The 20,276-nt window shown below is 43.7% G+C and overlaps 1 protein-coding gene across 1 annotated transcript in view; it reads right to left on the reverse strand.

Annotated features, from left to right (window-relative positions):
• The window catches only part of LOC8040751 (dihydropyrimidine dehydrogenase [NADP(+)]), a 52,973-nt gene that overhangs the window by 10,529 nt on the left and 22,168 nt on the right, over positions 1 to 20,276 (reverse strand). The window contains exons 6-14 of the mRNA XM_002401129.5: positions 18,531 to 18,727; positions 16,578 to 16,659; positions 13,157 to 13,238; positions 12,666 to 12,773; positions 11,682 to 11,851; positions 9,994 to 10,204; positions 6,082 to 6,266; positions 5,002 to 5,217; positions 513 to 677 (exon numbers count right to left, since the gene is read on the reverse strand). Coding sequence (XP_002401173.3) covers positions 513 to 677; positions 5,002 to 5,217; positions 6,082 to 6,266; positions 9,994 to 10,204; positions 11,682 to 11,851; positions 12,666 to 12,773; positions 13,157 to 13,238; positions 16,578 to 16,659; positions 18,531 to 18,727 — 1,416 coding nt within the window. The remainder of the gene's footprint in view (positions 1 to 512; positions 678 to 5,001; positions 5,218 to 6,081; positions 6,267 to 9,993; positions 10,205 to 11,681; positions 11,852 to 12,665; positions 12,774 to 13,156; positions 13,239 to 16,577; positions 16,660 to 18,530; positions 18,728 to 20,276) is intronic.

Consider the following 20,276-nt stretch of genomic DNA (forward strand, 5'->3'; position numbering starts at 1 on the left):
CGTGCGTTTCTCCTTTGCCCTCAGCCGTCGAAACCAAGTGATGATGAAGTTCTACGAGCTGTGTGGCCCATGAGAGGCCCGTTCTAAAACCATGTTGGGAAGAAGAGACATAACTATTTGTATTGAAATGCCCCACAACATTGCTATAAACAATAGGCTCTAAAATCTTGCCACATATGCAGCTCAGTGAGATGTGGCGATAATTCTCCACTTTGTGTTTTGATCCAGGCTTATGAATTGGCGTAACGCACGTCACCTTCCACTGCCAGTTCCAGGTGTGCACAACTATACGCTCAAGCACACCCCCCAATACGTTGCAAAACCTTGCCGATGAGGAGTTTAAGAATAGGGGGCTTTAGGTCCCCTAAGGAGCTTCGGACTTCGCACTGCACATGCGATGAACTTCTGCGCTTGCGCGGCGCGACGCCGCAAGCTGCTCGGAAGACCCGAAGCGTTGGGGCCTCGGAAAAAAAAAAATCTCTAATCACGGCTTGCGCCGCAAAAGGACGTACGTGATCAGGGAAGTCTCTCTTGAGTTCGCTAATGCTTCCACACCAATACGCCGCTGTCTTCTCGCTGATCAGCTCGATGTTGAGGAAGGAGCCCAGGCCAGGTCCGTACGTGTGGCCGAACGTAGACCCGCGGATGATGCGGGGCGACACGTTCGTCACGACATCCTGAAACCCAACGTACCTTTAGCCATCTGTCTTTCGGTAGTGAAAAAAAAAGTGAATCTTGCGAATGCACCCTAAAGTCTAACAACCTCCGGAAATTGCTGACCCTTATCATCCGCGAAATGCGTGCTCGGGTAACGCGGCGTCGAAATGCCTTGGAAGGTATGTATACATATCAGGTCACAGAGTCAGCTCTAAAAGGCTAGCTCATGCATTTGCGCTTGAGCGTGCTAAAGTGCGTTACACTTTCTTGTTACCCCTTAGGACAGGAGAAAACTCACTGTCACGCTGGCGCTATCTATCAGGCAGTCCTGGAACACGTAAGACTCCGTACATAGTTTTATAATTTGTCACGTGTCGTATCTTCATTGTAGGCTTGGAATAACTCTGACAATGCTTTAAGCATTCATTCTCACGGATAGTGCGTAAGTTGGACCTCGCAAATACTGAAATTCTTTCACTTAAGGTTTACGCAGTTCCCGGGCTACCTGAAAAATTGGACAGAGTTTAAGTGCGTTTTCTCATCCTAAGCGGCTACAAAGACGACGTAACATAGTCGAATGCAAGTCTGCGATTCTGCCTTAAAGCGGTCATTACACCATCCATCCTCGTGTTAGGAAATCACATTTTGGTTGAACACGTTCGAACTTCTTTTGGCTTACGTCTCAAGGAGTATGTCACAAAAAGCTACCTATGGGCTGTCGAGATCGTTCTTAAATGTTAGTCCAAACGACGACCAGTAATGAGCGCCGAGTGGGCGGGCGTGCAATGTCGATCCTCTCTGCTATTTCAACCTGTGCGACCTGGTAACGCAAGAAACATTTCTCATCGGTAGTGTCGAATGCATTCCACGAAACGCCAGACTACACGATTCTGAATGAATTTGGATTATTTTTGTGTCTACGTGTCTTTCTATACTCCGTTTCACCGTACGACAGAGAGCTGCGGTCGCTGCGAGCTATTCGAATGAATTCAACGCTGCGCACGTAACGCACGACTTCGCGCGTGGAGCGACACACGACGTCAAACAGGACGAAGATCGCATGATGGTGTGACCACTTGATTATGTGATCATGTGGTCGCTCACAAGGCATTGGACTGGCTTTGATGACTCGTGGTGTCCTTTGCTATTAATCCTGACACCATCACCCTACGGAGGCCATCACCCTACGGAGGCCCACAACCCAGAACCAAAAATTGAAAGAAGTGTGTGCGACACGATGACACGCTTCGGAATGTTGTGACTCATCGGGCCAGAGCACGGCGATTCCAGAATTCTGACTTTAGCGATAAAAATACCTGAACGCTGGGCTTTCAGTGTACTTCATTCTTTTAAAACGGTACTACCTATTGCAATGCGAATAAACTAGTCTTTCTGTTTTGCTTCTTCGTTTACCGCCTCCTTTTTGGCTAACCAGACCCCGACAGTGGGAGAACGGACGTCAGTCTGAGTCCGAAGATCTTCTGACGGGCACTGGAAATCAGTTCTTCGAAGGACGTGTAATCGAAGGATAGTTTCGTTGACAATGTGACGTTACATTGACGGTTCGTTTATTCGAAACGCACCCGCGTTTCTTTTGTATACATATTTTGGGACATTTCGTCGAAAGAATCTTTCCGTGCACATCCCTTCGGCCGCCAGCATCCGTATGGTAGTCCATCCTTGCCGAACAAAAGGAGATTCTGACGAGGCTCGCAGTGAGCTCGAGACTGAGATTATAATCTATTTTCCCCGAACGGAGCGAAGTGAGGCGTGGCAGCATGTCGTGCTCTTTTTTTGAAAGTCTGGGATTGTGTCTCGCGATTTCGCTTTTGCTGTGTCGGAGCCGCCCGGGTGGCTTTGCAGTACTTCCCGTACAGACTCAGCCACTTACTATGTACGGAAAGTACCGAGTAAAAACCACCGAGCAAAAGAAAATGTAGTGAACGATAGTATGCGTATAAAAAACGAGTTTCCAAAAAACACCACAATGTCGACGACACGTGCATGCATCTATGGAACGTACATCGATGAAACGTTGCCCATAAAACGTGATTCTACGAAAAGGAACCAAGACTGAAGACTCTAAACCGCACCTTCGACAGTGGAAAAACATAGACATTGTCTGCCTCGAACGCAGCAAGCCCAGACTATATATATATATATATATATCTCCCGACGAAGCAGTTGGTTATGCTACTCCGAAACGCAGCACTACAGGTAAAGTAGATTAAGCAAGTCTAACTTCTAATCAGCGATGCAATAGCTAAAACGCCACAAAAATACCATGCTGAAGAAAGACAAGATGAACTGATTGTAGAGTCATTTAGATATTCCTGAAGAATTGGATGGGAATCATACATACCTGATCAAAACCTGATTAAGCAACAGTAAACATCAGATTAACAGAGTTATATTGACTAAGTTCTGGCTGCGGGCCGCGTCTTTCAGTGCAAGGAGCAAACGAGAGTTTATACGACAATGTCGAGAAGCAAAAAAAAAAACACATATCCATGAATACAGGACGGCGCAAGGTTCCTGTCTTGAACGTGTGACATATCTTCTCAATGTAATCTATATACTGTCGTGACAGTCATTACGCCACACAAGCCGCTATTCGACAACTGCGGCAGAGATCAATACTCTATACCCGTGCCTCCGCGGCTGCGACCTGATCGGTGCGTAAATAATTCCTTCGCAATAGCTCAGAACATAAATAATAAACATGTTCCTCTAGTTTTCATTGCATTTTTTATTAACTGGATGAAGGCAGGTTCCTCATAGATTCAAATAATAATAAAAGGATCACATGTGGGCTGCTCCAGTGCTTCAGTGCTTACTAAATTATTCTTACCACGACCCTTGAATCTCCGAGAAGAGCACATATACCTTCATTTTTGTGTGAAAAAAAGAGTTATGTCCGAAAATATTAAATCACTTTTCTTGTTTGACGACTTATTTATAAAATGAGTCCGTCGTGTTTGTTATAGTGCGCCATGAGCTTCTTAAAACCATTCTGCATAATGTAATATTGGAATATTCAGTGACGTTTCGCCCTTATGATTCTATTGCTTAGGCTTAACTTCATCTGCTGACCCCAGAAGAACGTATCGATAATTTTTTTCCGAAATAATAAAAAAATATTCCACAGCTGAGTTTGTGCAAGTTTGACTACCTCTGATCCTTTCAGTTCCTGAGTTCAATACAACACAAATAAGTGGTTTATTGAAAGGGTGACACACATTAAACTCGTTTGACTATCTGAATACTTGGCACCTCACATCAACTATACACTATAAAAAAATCCAGTGCGCCTACTTTCCCGCAGAGAACTTGAGAAAGTCACTTGCCGAAAAATACAGAGAGAGCTTCACGAATGACGTGGCTGAAATTATATTCAGCACTAATAATAAAGCCGACGCTGTTGCACTCAGCAGGACGTACGCTAGCTTCAAGCTCAATGTCACAACAAATACTTTTTTTCTTTTAAGTCGATAAAGATTTTCAGTTTCTTCATTCACCGAACTACCTCCGTACATAACATCGATTGCCCCTCCCAAAACGTGTTTTGTGCTCGACTCAGCCATTTCCTTAGAGCAGGGGTCGGCAAACGTTTACTGCACTTGGACGAATCTCCGCAGAAAGAGAGAGAGAGGGGCGGAGGGGTCTTTAAGAATATAAGTGTAAAAGAAACTGTCACATACTCAGCGTGATATGCAAAGATGACTCTTGATCTAGGCACACGTAACGTAATATTGCTTGAGCCCCCTCTCAGCAAGATTTTGGGTGATCAATATTGCTTACCATGCTGCAAACATTCCCCAATTAAACGCTTAAGTAAACGTCGTCAAACATTTTGGAGGAGTGAATTTGTCAATGGCAAAACCCACGCTTGCCTTCCCAGTCTTTATCTCGAAGAAATACGCTCGCAGATATAGTATATACTATATGCACGTGATGTAGCCATAGCACTTCAATCAAGGTCACTACGAGATTTCTTTTTTTAACTCTGGAGAGGATCAAGAAATCTTTCAGAGAGAGTTCACTGATCAGGTGGTCCCGAAAGAGACCATAATCTGAAGAATGCACTTGCAGCAAACGACTTTGGTAGGTTTTCTGGCGGGCTTCCTGAAGGAAAAGTCGGTTGCACCGGGTTTATCACTGGACGCGTTAGAACCGGGTTCGGTTCTACCGGGTTTGCAAACAAACATACCCCTTTCACTGGTGTTTGTGTTTGGGGGAGGGGGGCTGCAATAATATTGCCTCGCGGGCCGCCGGTTGACGACCTCTGTCTTAGAGTGTAGGGCAATGACAACTTTAAAAAAAAGATCTGCTCAAATAGTGTACCTTGTTAAGCCCGAACGTCTTGGTCAGTGCAAATCCCCAGCCAGCTTGGAAAGCTCTTCGAATCATGGCACTGGTTGTTGTGGGAGGTGCACTGGCGAGACCAAACGGGTTCTTGAACTTGAGTCCGCAGAATTCAACGCTGAGATCTACCAAGTCGATCGGGGTGTAGAAACGTGGCAGCGCTGGGATCTTGGCAACATCAATATTGTGCAGGGACTGTAGAACGAGAGGAACAAAAAGTATCAATGAAGTGCGCAGATGACAAAAAAAAAAAACAATAACGAACTTTCTATCAAATATTGTAAAACCTCTATTTTCGCGAGCTCTTAATTTTCGTGAATTGAAAATTCGCGAAAGTTAAGGGGAGGTAAAAATTTCGATTCTTAAGTGTTTCAATAGGGGCTTCAGGACTTCGCGAAATTTAGTGGCCGTAATTATGTCCTGCGTGACCCATTTGCAAAAAATAGGGACCACTAAAATTAAGGGTTTTACAGTATATGTGTAACCCGCCATCATGTATGTAGAACCGAGTTAAACTTAAATTTTAAGTTTGTAGCAGGACAGTAATATTGATTTGTAAGACGTGGCTTGCAGTGCACTAGGATCGACACATTTTGATAGGTTTATTTTATTTTATTCTCATTATTAGGGGGCTAAATGGAATTTCTTTAGCCATAACAACACACCAATATTTCTTTTAAAATGTTTATTAAGTTTAATCTTAATTAATATTTATCTGCGTTATAATCCAGGCAATTAGCTATTCACGTGCACAGAAATAAACAGAGGATGATTATAACGATGATAACATTGGGGCCGTGCGAATACAATAGTGGTTCAAATATAATATTATTACGGCATTCGTACCCATTAAAATGCAAGGGAAAGCCGCGATAAAGGATTCTCTTCACAGCACTGAACACCTACGAATGACATTGAGGTATTGGATCCGAACCACTATTCACTTTTATTTGCATAAACCTAATCAAAACGTATTTTCTTATCAGGTGTCAAAGGTTCACAGTGTTTTGTTTATTTCTTTTTTAAAGGAAGGGGTGGGGGGGTTGCGCTTGTGCTGACCTGAAGGTATTTATGGATGTGCCAAGACGCCGTCTTTCCGTCGTTCACTGCCTCGACGGTGGTCTCAGCAACGCCGGCGAGGTCTCCGCCACAGAACACCCACGGTTCACTGGTCCGCATGGACTCGACGTCCACTTCAGGTAGACCATGCTTGTTTAGCTTGAGGGGGCTGAGAGCGCCCACAACTGCGAACAGAAGGAACACCCGAATTAAGAGTGCAATGTGGACGAGTTTGTTCATGACTAGCAATAACAAAACATCGCACAAAAACACACTAAAGCGTGACCCGCATAATGAGAGCCAGGCAAACAATCACGTGATTCATGCATTTCCACTTCTTGCGCCGAGCGCGTTACGGGCGTGTCGAGTACGACCTACGCGGTTGGATCAGCATTCCGTTTCGTACACTGTAATATTGGTGTAATTAATGATGTTTTGCGACATCATTCCTGTGGCCTCATCATTCCTGTGGCCTCCAGGATCGCGTATTTGGAGATTATTATTTTCAATTTGGTGCACGGAGGCTGCAGAAACGAAACTTCAAAGTACCGCTGAAGCCCCTCCTTCCCAGGACAAGATATCCTATAAGGAGGTTTCGGAATCTCCGCTCTCGCGCATCTACAGCGCATATAAAAGCTTTGCACGCGCACTCTTACTATGTTCTAAGTGCTGGGGAAAATAACTGGCAAGCTTGCAATTTCACGCGCTGGCCCCACGAGCGACACGTGCTTGGCGGCCCAAAGACCCTAGTATGACAAGACGGCTATACTTCGTCTCACGTTAATATGAACTATTGTTAGCCGCGCCTAAAAGCGCGAGATAGTTGCTTCGAATGAAGCCCCGGCGGCTGCACGAGCGATCGTCCAGCGAGTGCTCCAGTCAAGGCACTCAAGGCTAGCCGCTAGCTCTAGCACAGCATTCCCGGTTAGTCCATGCTAAGGTGAGACGAAGTATAGTTGGAGGGTTTTTTATGTTTTCTCGCGTTTAGTTTCATCTTCAGGGAAAAAGGAGAAAACGAACGGGATATTCAGCTTCACGGGATAAAAATACGCCAGAATTCACCTCTAATTTGTTTTCTTACAAAGTGTTTCAGCTTCCCTTTAAATATTTTATTTATTCATTAAACAATTATTTAATATGCGCTTTAACAGTGCCAGAGTCCTTTAATACCCAACGGGTCCCGTAACTTCGGCCAACGTTTGGTGCAGGGTCAACAGTTGCCGCCAGGGGCGCTACTGATCGAGAGGGGAAATTTTGTTTTATCACCTCACTAGCCTCGCCAAATTTGAGATGACAAATAGTTTTCCATTAACAATATCTCGTACCCCGACATTTTGTTACGCCTGTAATGAATCACTGTATACAAGCAGAAGTCACTCTTTAATATTCTCAAATTAGGAAGGAAACTTACAAATAAGCGTTTGCATTCATTCTTAAACAAAACGATGTATTGCAAGCGAAAAAGAACCAAGCAGCTATGTGTATGGTACGGGTTCGCAGTGGCTCGACTTGGCGGCGCTGCTCGCGGCGCTGACTTTTGGCGGTGATAGCGTTATTAACGTGAATCATTCTTTGGATCGGTTTTCGGCACTTTGTGAAGCCCACATAAAAGCGTGACCGCGAGGCTCGATACTGATTGGTTGACGGGTTGCACAGGAGGAGTAAGGTGCTCGACGCTGATTGGTTAACGAAGAGGTCATGTGACCAGAGGGTAGGCGCAGAGGAGTGAGGTAGACGAGGAGGAGCTCGACCACCTCTGCGCGCTGAGGGAGAGGAGCTTGCAAGAATGGAAGGCTCTGGATGATCGCCAAGTTTATCAGCCAGAGTGGCGGTAGTATCGCTTCATTCGCAACCATCTGATCAACCAACTATCTGATGAAGTGCGCGTGAACGTAGGCGTCCGGCTTCTGGAAGTTCAGAGCATCGCTAAACGTTTATGAGGCTAGAACGTTTATAGTATGCAGCCTGATTGCCTAGCAATTTGCCATCGTAATTCTTATTTAATTCATTTTGAGGCAAAAAGAAATCAAGAGTGACATTATTTTTTAGAGTGTTGTAGAAAAGTAAGTACATTCATTGATTGATTTTGTTTCAAATTGTTATTTCAAATATACAGAAAGTTGTTTGGACCCATAGACATTAAGGCTGTGGGTCCAAACAACTTTTGGATGGAGGAGTTACGTGACCAGTAACGTATTCAAGGACTCTTATAGTATCTAGACGTACTGTCGAGACCGTTTATAAAGAAGTCAACGGGAATCGGAAATCACTTCGCTATATCCGCTATTTTGTTATAACCGACTTCGGTTATAACGAAGTGCAAACGGGAATGGGTAATCGTGATCGCTTCGCTGTAGCCGCTATTTCGTTATAACCGACTTCGTTATAACCGGTCTCGACAGTACTGCAGTTTGTATGGTCTAGTAGCATTGACAATGCAGCGGCAACGGCGACATCCGTCACGCTGCATTCGGGAGCACCCAGTAGGCTTCGGTGCGCGCGTTCATTTCTCGTCGCATTTTCGCGAGCGAGGAAACACTCCATGCGTGTCACGCCTGAAGCGTGAAACACAGGTGAGCGAAAATCGCGTTGCATCGCGTCGTCAAGCGGCGTAACCATGGGAACCGCCGCATCCGACGGACCAATGCCGTGACGTTCCGTGATAGCCTCAGCGACGGTTGCTATGGTTGCTCTGCTTGGCGGCGCGATGCAATGCGATTTCCGCTCGCATGTGTTGCAGGCTTAAGATAAGCGAAAGTGTCACACGAGACAAGCTGTCGTCATGTGCGCTCTTTTCGCTTGTCGTTACGGATCTTGTGCGCTCTTTTGCTATCCTGAGGATCCGGAAAAAGTTTGTAATGAACACAAATAGCTTGATTATTATTTCATTTCCTATCCCGCTTGACCTCTCTGTGTTCGTAAATAAACAATTCATCTCTCTTACTATCATAAAGAAAGAAAGAACAGTTTTACTTGTATTGGTGTGATGTTTCGAAGAAGATATGTATTGCGAAAACGGTTCGTGTGACCGACTAAAAATTCTACTAAATACAAGTAAATGTTAAAACTCCGTGGAATGTTCACCTCGAAAATTTACAATTTACTTCGGTTTGCGGTGTGTCATTCTTTATTCTGCCATGACGCTGAATGCTTTAAATATTACACGGCTTATTTTACGAGCTTATGTTAAGTGACAGACTGAAAATAATTTTTTTATACGCATACATTCCAGCAGAGTAAGCGCCAATTACTGCTGAATGCGAAATGGGTAGCACGAGTGACGGACCCCCCTCCCCCCATAAAAAAATACTATGGCTTGAAGGTGCAGTCAGTGAATTCTTTGTGCGCTGGTGAAACTATTAAAACTTCCAATCATTCTACTTTCCCAGAAGGAACTTGAGGTAGCCGATCACAGCAATCACAAGCTGAAAATATGGTTACACCTACAAAAGTTGTCTGCTCTGTGGCACAGAGCATGACCTTTAATGTGCTTAAGTCATCGTCTTTTTCACAACGCACACTGTTCGTTTACGCGAAAAAATTATATTTTACACTCGGCTTTGGGAGAACTACTGGAATATTTTGATTCTTCGGTGACTACATAATTGTATTGGGCGTAGGAACATAATAACAAAAGGTTGAGCGAAACTAGACAGATTATTCCGATTCAAGTATTCTCATATATTTCTTGGTGACAATCACATTTTCCTCGTGTTTTAGTAGTTATTTGACAATTAGGGGTTAAAATACAACTATCAAACGCTTTCTGCAACGTCTAATGTTAGCCTATATACCGATAACTCAAAGCGGTCAACAGGTCGAGATTAAAGGGGAAGTGAATACGTTTCAAGGCAGTTCTAATAATTTCCGAGCACCTTAGAAGCTACGATCCAGGTCACTCATCCGCCCTACCTGAGATGTCTTCGAGGGTTGACCCAAAGGCGGATATGACGAAGTCTGCCTTCAGCCTGACCATCTGTTCTTCGTCTTCGACCCATGTGCCGTCGTCCGCCTGCTCGGTGCGCAAGAACTCCATGGCCTTGATTCGTGTCCCATTCATCACCAGGTTTCGCGGCGACAGAAAAGGTAGAAATTCGCATTTCTCCTCTCTGGCCAGTTCCATCTAAAAGACGTATAGCGAACCAACGTTAGATAGACAACATGTGACACGCATAACATAATCATACTGAAAAAAAAGCGAGATAAATGACAGCAAGATATGAATCGCCATCGTCTCAGCTCAACACGGTGTCATAACGGGCCACATTCAGTCGTATTTTGAGGGGTATTTTGATGTGTGTTTTTTTATTTATTATGATGGCGTATCTACATTTTGACTCTTATTTAAGCCCGTCAATGAAATGCGCATATAATCACGTTCGTCTTAAGTGCAAGCGGAATAGAAAACTATAGTTGCAACACAAACGCACAGGCCTGAAACGGAATGTCACAACGCATTATTCGCACTTGATTGGATCACCTGGCGGGAACACACGCATAGAAACACAAGAAATGCCGTAATCTAGCGCTTTCTGAGAAGCTCGATTTGTCCCGTTGACTTGTAGCCTTGGTAGCGCTCAAATTTGAGATGAAACGAAGTATGGTAACCTGTCATCGACTAAGCTCTTGTGCAGTTGCGTTCATAAAGTAAAGTTTTAGTTTATTTTTTATTGGAACCAATTGGAACCACTTCAGTGGTTCCACAATAGTTGTTAGATTATCTCGTCTAACGCACTTATAAGTGCCATATTGCGTAAATTATTTGGTAGGTACGTACAAGAAAATAAAAAAATCCTGCATTTATCTCGTAATACAGGCTTCTCTTGCCTGTGCTGGAGCAACTATTGTCCACCTCTCCGTTCAATGGTAGCCATCACGATAAAAAGTTTCGTAGTCAAATAAAACACGAGGGGTGTCAACAAAGCGACCTTGTTTTATATTTAAGCTATTAGTAAAAACACGACCTTCTTCAAACAAAATTTTCTGTCAATCTTGTAAACCCTGTCATTTTAAGAACCCAGCTGTACTCGGTTAATATTGTTAGAATATAAGAGAGCTAGAAATTACAAAATTATTAATTTTAAAAAATTTTTACATAAAACACCGCATAAATTCAAAACGTTCTGTCTGGATGAAGGACGTAAAAAACATGTCCCTCGGAATCACCAGAGCTCGAATTGATAATTATTTGAAAGGATACAATTCAGACTTAGCTGTAACAATATCTTTCAAGCACAGTTGTTCACATGTCAATGTCAAATTTATCAATATAAACTTGAAGCGTCGAGGAAGAACATTGTGGTCAGACGGAAACTGTCTGAAACAATAGCCGTCTGGCTCTTAAGCAGCCGAACTTGTCTCCTTGTAAACTGTTCATTAGGGAATATTGGGAGAGTTGCAAGAATATGCCGAACCAACCCGCCAACGAGCCAATGTTTGTCCTCGTAAATATTCGACTCGTGAACATTTCAAAGTTTCGCCGAACGTTAGAAGCAAATTGTTCAAAGCGAAGACACCAACGTTTTTTAGCGTAAAGAAATCGAGAAATGCTTTTCGGGTTCACCGACTTATGGTAACATCGCCGGCGACTACGTTCTCACCTCTTCGGGCACAGCGCGGATGTTTGTAAAGCCTTTCCGAAAGACGACGAAGACTCGCTTGGCTCCGCATCTGAGCGCTGATGTCGCACAGTCGAACGCGGTGTCGCCAGCGCCCAGAACGATAACGTTGCCGAAAAGCGACGGTAGGGTCTGCTTGCAACCGCACATTCCTGGGAAAAATTAAAAGCCGGATACATCTGCTATGGTGGTGATACAACTGAAATTCCCTACATACCTCCCTCCCCCCCCCCCCCCCCCTGAAACCCTCAAATAAGTTCCAATTACGGAATGTTATATCGCTTTCAGATAGAGATGAATCCTATTTCCGTGCATGGCTACCTACTCAGGTTCGATGATAGTATAAACCCTAACGCTAAAGCGTGGGGCAATTGGTGAAAGTTGTAAATTGCAACTAACTTCCTCAAGATGCAGTGTCAAACATTTTGAAAAATTGAAAATTTGCTCCGTTATCACAGATCCAGTGCAAAAATAAACTTTGTTCGGTATACCAAATCTCTCTACCTCTCCACTGCCGTTAAAATACATCAGTCGCCACTAAAAATGATCAAGGAAGTTTGTCTTTACATAAAATTTACAGAATGTTGCAAAGCAAAGCCGCTTTTCTTAACTCATCTGAAGCACTCATCATATTCCGCCTTTGCTACGTTAAAGTCTTGTGCACACAAACCAACCAGTTATAAACCACAAATAATCAAAGCCAAAAAAATGTTAGGTGCAAGTTTGAAATTTAACAGTTAAAATACGACATTCCACGGCTTATTTTGAGCATATATATGCGCATATCCAACGTTAAAATCACGTCATTAATTTAATATTGAGACACCTTTTGTTTTATTTATCTATATGACTGCTACAACTCGTCTCTAATATCTAAAATTGATTTCCCTCGTATAATTACAATGCTCCCTTGGAGGTGTCATTGCTTCACCAATAATACCTTAACACAGAGCACAATGCACGTACCCGGCTTGCTAGCTCTGGATACCACTGGAAGGAATGTCTTCGATGTGTAAAATCCGTGGCTTTCGTCCAGGCCCTCAAATATCGGGATAACCTTGGGATCGGGCAGACCTGTACAAACGTAATCCACAGTTTTTTAGGCCACAGTTCGCCGCTGTTGTAGAAAACTCAAAAGTGGCGCTCGACCCTTTCTTTCATTCGCCTACGTCAATCCGGTATAATTCTTAACTAGATTCACTGACAGAATAAGAACAGCAGGGCGTGTCTTTCGGACGCCCGGAAGTGCTCCATGCCTTCCACCGTGCTCCATGCCTTTCGCCTTGCTTTGACTGCGCGTGCGAACTCGAAGTGCACGAGACGCTTAGGAATTGTCAAAGGTAAGAAGATGACGCTGGAGGCAGAAAAACTGAAGCTCCTTCACGCTGTTCTCACCTTGTCAGTGACCCTAATCGTTTTGAAAATAAACGTTGCTAACAAAGAAAATCTCTTGTTACCGATTCCCAGGAACACGGCGCTGTATTCCTTCCTCAGACACTCTAGCGTGAAGTCTCTACCCAGGGCCTTGTTAAATTCCACCTGAAATTGGGAACACAAGATTAACTTATAGACTGTGTAAGTTGTCCTGCCACATACACCGCGCACATGTTCACACCCCATCAACATTAAATAAAGCAGGGTTTACGGGAATATCTCTCATCATCACCGAGTCAAGCATTGGTTCGAAAGATTTCTGTTCGCACATAAGACAAATCTTGCGGAAATCGACAAGTGTTTACGCTTTGTATAAAGCCTTCATTTGACAGCGGGGTAGAGATTTCACGCCCCGGGTGCTCAAGTGAACTCTCGTCATCTCATCACGTGACTTTACACGTTGGGTTTTAAGACTCGGAAAACCAGATTATGCGATTGCTCGAATGCACCTAAAGTGCACTCAAGTTCCTGCTTGAGAGTGAAGGGGCTATAGCCGACAGCGAAGCGACACTGGATATCCTCTGTTGTTCCGTTATCACCACACCATCAGACTTCAAATGGAAATTATTTCAATGGAGTGAAACTAACAAAAACATCAATATGCTCAATTGTTTTTAGTTAAGGAATTAGTCTGACTGTACACCATTATATAAGTAACCCTATTACCCTTCAATACTCAAAGCAAAAAAAGAATGAGTTAAAACTGATGAGCCTTTGTAATAATTTAATAAACATAGGTTCTTTGTTCACTATGTAAAAAAAAAATAGTGAGTGTTGTAATAGTCACTGTCAAGTTAAGAATCGCAGAGCGTGTTGAGAGTCCCGGGCGTCTTATTTATTATCGCGTTAGAGCCGGAGAGATTCCGGTGCTAGCCGATAACGCCTAAGAGCGAACTGCGACGCAAGAGGTGTTAGCATTATAATCCATGCATTGTGTTTCTCAAGCTGCCAGTCACTATTCGCAACTCCAGAGCGCCGCCCGTCCTCACGTGGACGAACGGAGAACCAGAGAAGCGGGGACGGCAGCGGCGGTGTCGCGGAAACGATGGCAGGGACTGTGGGCCTTGATGTGTGAAGCCTTTTTATCGAAGAAGGTGAGCGCGTTAAAAAAGGAATTCTTGTGCTCCGCCTTGCAACAGCCTTGCACGAAGGACTGGGATGTCTAATTTTATTAGACAATTTACGTGTATCGCATACGCTGCGGATATCTGGTCTTGTGGATGGCCGCCAGCTCAATCCCTGCTCAACGTGACGGCGGCAAAAGCTCCCGCTAATAATGCAGAGCTCTATAGTAAGGTCTACGGAAAGTCTATTCATTGCCATAAGAAGAGAAAAACTCGTCGCGCAACGGTATGTCGAGCAATACAAATCGGGAATGGGTTCGCGTTTTAAGGTCATAACAAGGAACATCATAATTTATTCCAAGCCCTTTAAAAATACAGGATACCCGTACCGGCTTTCAGGTAATTAGAAAGCAAATAAAGAAATGCTCGAAGCATTTTAAGCGCATCTGTGTTAGCCAGCCATTCGTAACGAGAGCTTAGAACGCGAGTTCTGGCCAGAGGGACCGCAATGTTGCAAATAACGCGGTACAAAAAATGTAAGGTATATTAAAATTTTTATTCTTAATAGAGCAATAAATAAAACCCCTAAGCACGGCGATTATGCTAATAGGCAGTTTTTGAAAAGCGTACGACACCCCTAAACTTCAGTTAAACGTAAGTACAGCGCACTGACGTTCAACCGGCGCTACCAACGTTCACGAGCGGCTTGATAGTCGAGTTGTACAACTTATTAAAATAGCTTAAGTAAGCGTAAATGAATGTAAAAAAAGAAAGTAATCGGGGTGTTCTTGTCTTTACTGCAAAACCTCGGTATTTTTTTTCTGTACTTTTTGATGCGTGCTTCAGCTGTTTAATATATTATATTGCGCCGTCATCAAGCCTCTCGTAAAAGTTGGGGCCCTCAGTTTGACGTCAGTGGGCTGCACGGCGAACTTAAATTTTGAGTGTCGTATATGTGACAAGAAGTGTAAGGACGACAACATTTTTTTTTTTTTTTAGAGTGATGAGCACGGCAACGTTCCTGGCGCGCACTGAAAATTGTGCTTCAAAGGCGCAGCGCGAGCTTGCGGTTGTAAGGCTACACCGCACGGTAGCCTGCGGTAACAAACTTTCTATCAATGACCATAGAGCAGTTGGATTACGATTTGCAATACAATAAAACCGAGACGGTGAGCAGCGAGTTGTGAGGCTGTGACGCGAAAACACCAATACTGTGAACGCTGCTCTTCCGAAGCTTGACGGTCACCGTTCGCGGCTTTCTATTTAGAGCACTAATAGCCAGGCAAAGCGCAAACATATCATTACCCTCAAAAATATTCTGCCACAAACAGTAACATGGCCGGTGCCTAAAACGCACTTGCTCACCACAAAGCTTCGCAATTTGACGTTTCTGCAACTTCTACATAACACCATTCTCGTTTTCCCAATGTGCATCAGCATCTCCGTCACCTGCAATATGATCCCCCCCCCTAACGGCTTCGCATTTGTAGACAAATGAATCATTTTTAGCGCGCTGAGCAGCGCCAGCAAGCAGGCGCACGGGATATCCTGGAGAATCTATCCCCGTCTCTTCCGCCATCTTGGAACTACCGCCCCGCCACCTATAGCGCGTTGGAGTGGCGAATAGAAATTTTGTTTAATGGCAAGCTGAAGAGGTTTTAAAATAAACAAGATAGGGGTGAATTCTAGAGCCTTTTTATCCCGTGAATCTGAATATCACGTTCGTTTTCCCCGAAGGTCTAACTAAACGCGAGAAAACACGAAAAACCTCCGACCAGTGGTTCCGTCATAAAATAATCTTTCGGCCGCCAATCCCGTGTCGCTCGTGTGGGCAGCGCGTGCAATTGCAAGCTTGCCCGGTATATTCCCGTGCACTCACATCAGCCGTGACCGTCTTTTTCTGACCTTTTGAAAATAGCAAGGGTGCGCGTGCATAGCTTTGATAGGCGCTGTAGAAGCGCGAGAGCGGAGATTCTGAAAGCTTCTTTTATGACGTAACGCTCTGTGAAGGAGGAGCTTCAGTGGTAATTTGAAAACGATTTACTGCTGCCTTCGTGCACAAAATTAAAAACTAACCTCGATATTCGTCATCCTGGAGGCCAAATGAAGACGATTTAAGCGTTCTTCCTCAAATACAGAAGCGCTTCAGCTTCCCTTTAAGCATACGCGCTCAGTTAACACGCACGCCATTACGTGCTTTGTTCTACCAGCCAACTGAAGAAAGCAAAACAAAGGACGAGCGCCTTGGCTACACGGTAATTATCACCTTGGGTCGAGGCAGAGATCAAGCGCAGCTGGACATTCAATCGAATGCTTGCACCATCTACTCTGCCCGAACAGATAGAATCTGATCGACTTTATTTACAGGTCCTGAGCTTACCTTCACGCCGAGGTCTTTCACGAGGTCCAGCTCGAACGAGACGACATCGTAGGGAAGCCGGTACTGTGGAATTTCGGCGGAGCTGCAATGAAGGTTTATCTTTAGTCGTGCGTTCGTGAGATTGACACTGAGCTGGGTATGCCAGTGGTACATCTGACCTAGAATGGTGTCATGAAAGGGAGCTAAATAATCCGTAGAATTAAAAAAAGCTGCGGTTTTATAAGGTGGCGTACTTTGTGTCAGCTCAGGTCCAAACGCAGCAGACGATATTAACTGGTGGGATCATCCAGAAAGCGTCAAAAGCACACCATAATTGTGTTCTTCTGTTCCTCGTGTTTTTGTACGTGTTTTTTCCTCACTAAACCAATCATAAGCAGACAACGCCTAGTGCCTAGCGCTCTTGACGATGATTGAATTGGTACCATTGCCTCGTAGCGTGGTCTGCGTCTGAACTTAAGCTCAAACGAAAGTATAGAAGCCGCTTTGTAACTCATGTGTGGCAAGATTTTGTTTTTCCTCTTTTAATTGTAGCAACGACGCAATCGCCGAACCAAACAGAGCTGTCATCTAGCCCAACGCCTCCTACATAACAAAGCCGCTGTGCTAAAGGTTTGACGTCACCTAAAGAAGGCCAACGCAGGGCACGGACGGAGCACGAGTTCTGTATCAGCGTTTAACAGGGACATCTGTTCTATCTGATTCAACAGGGGTCTCACCCGGTCGCTGACGCGGCACACGTATCTACGTTGTGCCCCGCATTGGTTTTCTTGAAGTGTCGCTAAGCATTCAGCACTATGGCTTTCCTATGGAAAAAGTACCAATTTTCACTCTCCTCGAATTCATGGAAAGGAGAAGGGCAAGAAGAAAAGTGACGTCATTAGAGGGATGTCTGATAGTACCTCTTTTTTATCGTTGGCCGTCTATCAACGCGTTCTGCGGGTTCCTTAGCATTGGTATCGCGCAAACATTGCTTGAGTGAAAGAGACCGTTTTCGAGTGACGGTTCCCATGTTTAAATACGACGTAGCTGCGTTGGGCGACAAGCAAAAATAATTTAGATAGTTCAAGCTTAACCACAATAAAAAAAAGTCAAGAAGAAATGTAGAACGAAGGGTACTAATCCCATGGCTTTTAGCGCCTTCCAATTGGCAAATAAAGTGATTTGCTATATTTCTTCAACCTAGCTTTAATCAGAATCCAAATTGGCTGCCGCCACGAAAAAGACGGTCTGTAGTCTGGGTCCTAAGCCCCTTCAGATATATCCGTTCCTGTGCGTTTAACGCTTCGTTGAAGATTAGTTGTTGACTTGCAATAAAGCAATATTTCAAGCGCGCGCTGCCTGAATTTATTTCTCGGTGTATACCTCTCAGTAATGGGATAACGGGAAATTTAGTGTTCTTGTTTTACATAGCAGATCTCGAATTGTTGCAAAACGTTATTCCGATCAATATGAAGGTCGTTGATCATTGGCTGTCCTCCTAACCTTAATACATTTTCTACGTGCTTATGAATCGTGATCATGGATGGCTGGGAGCGGGCCCTTCGGTTAAGTGCACTGGTGATGTTACCCGCCTCCCTAATACACTATCCCACAAACTGACGTAAGTTATTCGCATCGTCACCGAACATTTCGCTGCATAAGGTGCAAAGAATGTGCACGCAACTTTAACAAGAAAAAGAAATTATCTTATTTTTTCCATTTCGTACAGAACACACCATGACGTGGCGTGTTTCATGCAGGAAAGCCGTAACAGCTGGCTCATATACACTTAGGACCTCAAGACGCCCGTGACCAATCATAGGTGGCAGTGAGGTCCATCGAATTCCCTTAGTCATCGCTGCACATATTAAAAAAAAAAGCTATTTGAATTTATTTATGCTCTATTTCCTTTACATTCTTGAATCCAGCGCTCAAAAAGCCGAAAAAGGCCGCTACTAATTTAATTTCACATACCTTAGTCCACCGAAATAGGACTGCTTCTCAAAGATCACGATGTCGGAGTACCCCAGCCGCGCAAGGAACGTGGCACAACTCATGCTTGCGGGTCCGCACCCAATAAGAGCGATTTTGGCTTTGTAGCTTTGGGGAAGTTCGTGGAGCGGAGGAAGGTCCGGAGGCCGTATTTGAGGGATTTTCATTTCCTTGAAGACCTATATGGACATTCAATGCGTTAAAACGTCATTGTCTGAAGAATGTTTAAGTCCTATCAGTCTACTTCAGACGCAAGGTGTACTTCAGCTTCAAGTTTCACTATAGAAAATATGCACAACTTTATATTTGGAATGGGAATATTCAGGCCAAAATTACATTTTTCACTAAAATTGTATTCAATGGTTGAGAGAGTTTCAGGGTGTTTATTTTATGTTGCATAATTAAAGTCACCACTCTCGTTAATATACATTTATACGTTATTTGGATTTTTATACGGGTCAGTCTTCCCCAGTTTTATGCTGGTGGAATCACTTTCTTACCATGCAATTGAACAACCTAGAATGTTGTCAGTAGTTGCGATAAATATTAAAACTATTTATTTAAAGCATCCTCCTCCTGAACTTAAGCAATACAAATAGCAATGAAGCTCAAATTTAGCAAATTACAAACACCCCCACAGAGTTCTACGAGTAGTTGGAAATTATAGTAGGGACTTAAGAAAATTGCGACTCAGACACTTCTCATAAAATGAAATACGTTACAAGCAAATCAACTATATTATATTATGTTACTGCAATTAGTTTATAAAATAAAGTTCTATGTTAGTGTCAGCGAAACAGAATCCACGTCGTATGTTTTTTGTTTTGTTTTTCATGCTGCACGAAGGACACTTCTAACCCAGAAAAATTACGGGAAACAGTGTTCACAACACCAAATATTTAGCTTAATTAACAGCACACCCTATATAAATTTTACAAAATAATCTATGATATTTAAACAATAATACAATAATACAGGGCACTACTGATATGCAGTGATGTTACATTTCAATAAAATGAAAACCACATTGTGTCGTAAATAGAAAACAAAATTACGTTTCAATACTTTGCTCACGGTGCTGTTAGGGCGGCGAAAATGCGGCGAAACGGCGGCGCCGTCAGCGCCGCATTGTCCCCCTGTGATGAACTTGCGAAGTAAGAATGAGGTAGGATGACCTTAAAACATTCGCGATACGCAGCGCAAGTTTTTTTTTTTTTAATTTTTTTTATGAGGTTGAAAGTACGTGGGATGTATAATTGTACGAGATTCAGGGAAAAGGAGAGTTTAAATTCGCCGCGTGCGTTTACTGCGCCAGGAGAGGTGACACTGACGAGAAAAATTTCCTGAAACATGGGGCGAAATTCCGAATGTGGGGTTCTGTGTTGGAGGTTTAGGTCGAAACTCCCACAGAAACAAATCTGCAAATTTTTTTTATTTTTTTTTTTAGTTAAGCTTGTTGTTTTTGTTAGGGGAATATTTGGGACTAGTCGCTGGTCACAGAGAGCTGTCACTCATCGAGCACAAGGTCATTGAAACAATTTCGCCCAATGACGTGCCCTTATTTTCGCCCTATTATTACAAATTAATGTCCAAACTCTCTACATATACGGCTCCGGTATATGCTAAAGCTCCTGTATAGACTCCCTACGGGAGCCAGTGTTGAGCGTTCATCCCCGTTGCGCCGGCTTTCCTGCATAACATTTGGAGTCTGCTCCTCACGTGACTGAA

This window comes from Ixodes scapularis, unplaced genomic scaffold (assembly GCF_016920785.2).
Source record: "Ixodes scapularis isolate PalLabHiFi unplaced genomic scaffold, ASM1692078v2 PGA_scaffold12__126_contigs__length_90152505, whole genome shotgun sequence".
Classification (NCBI taxonomy): domain Eukaryota; kingdom Metazoa; phylum Arthropoda; class Arachnida; order Ixodida; family Ixodidae; genus Ixodes; species Ixodes scapularis.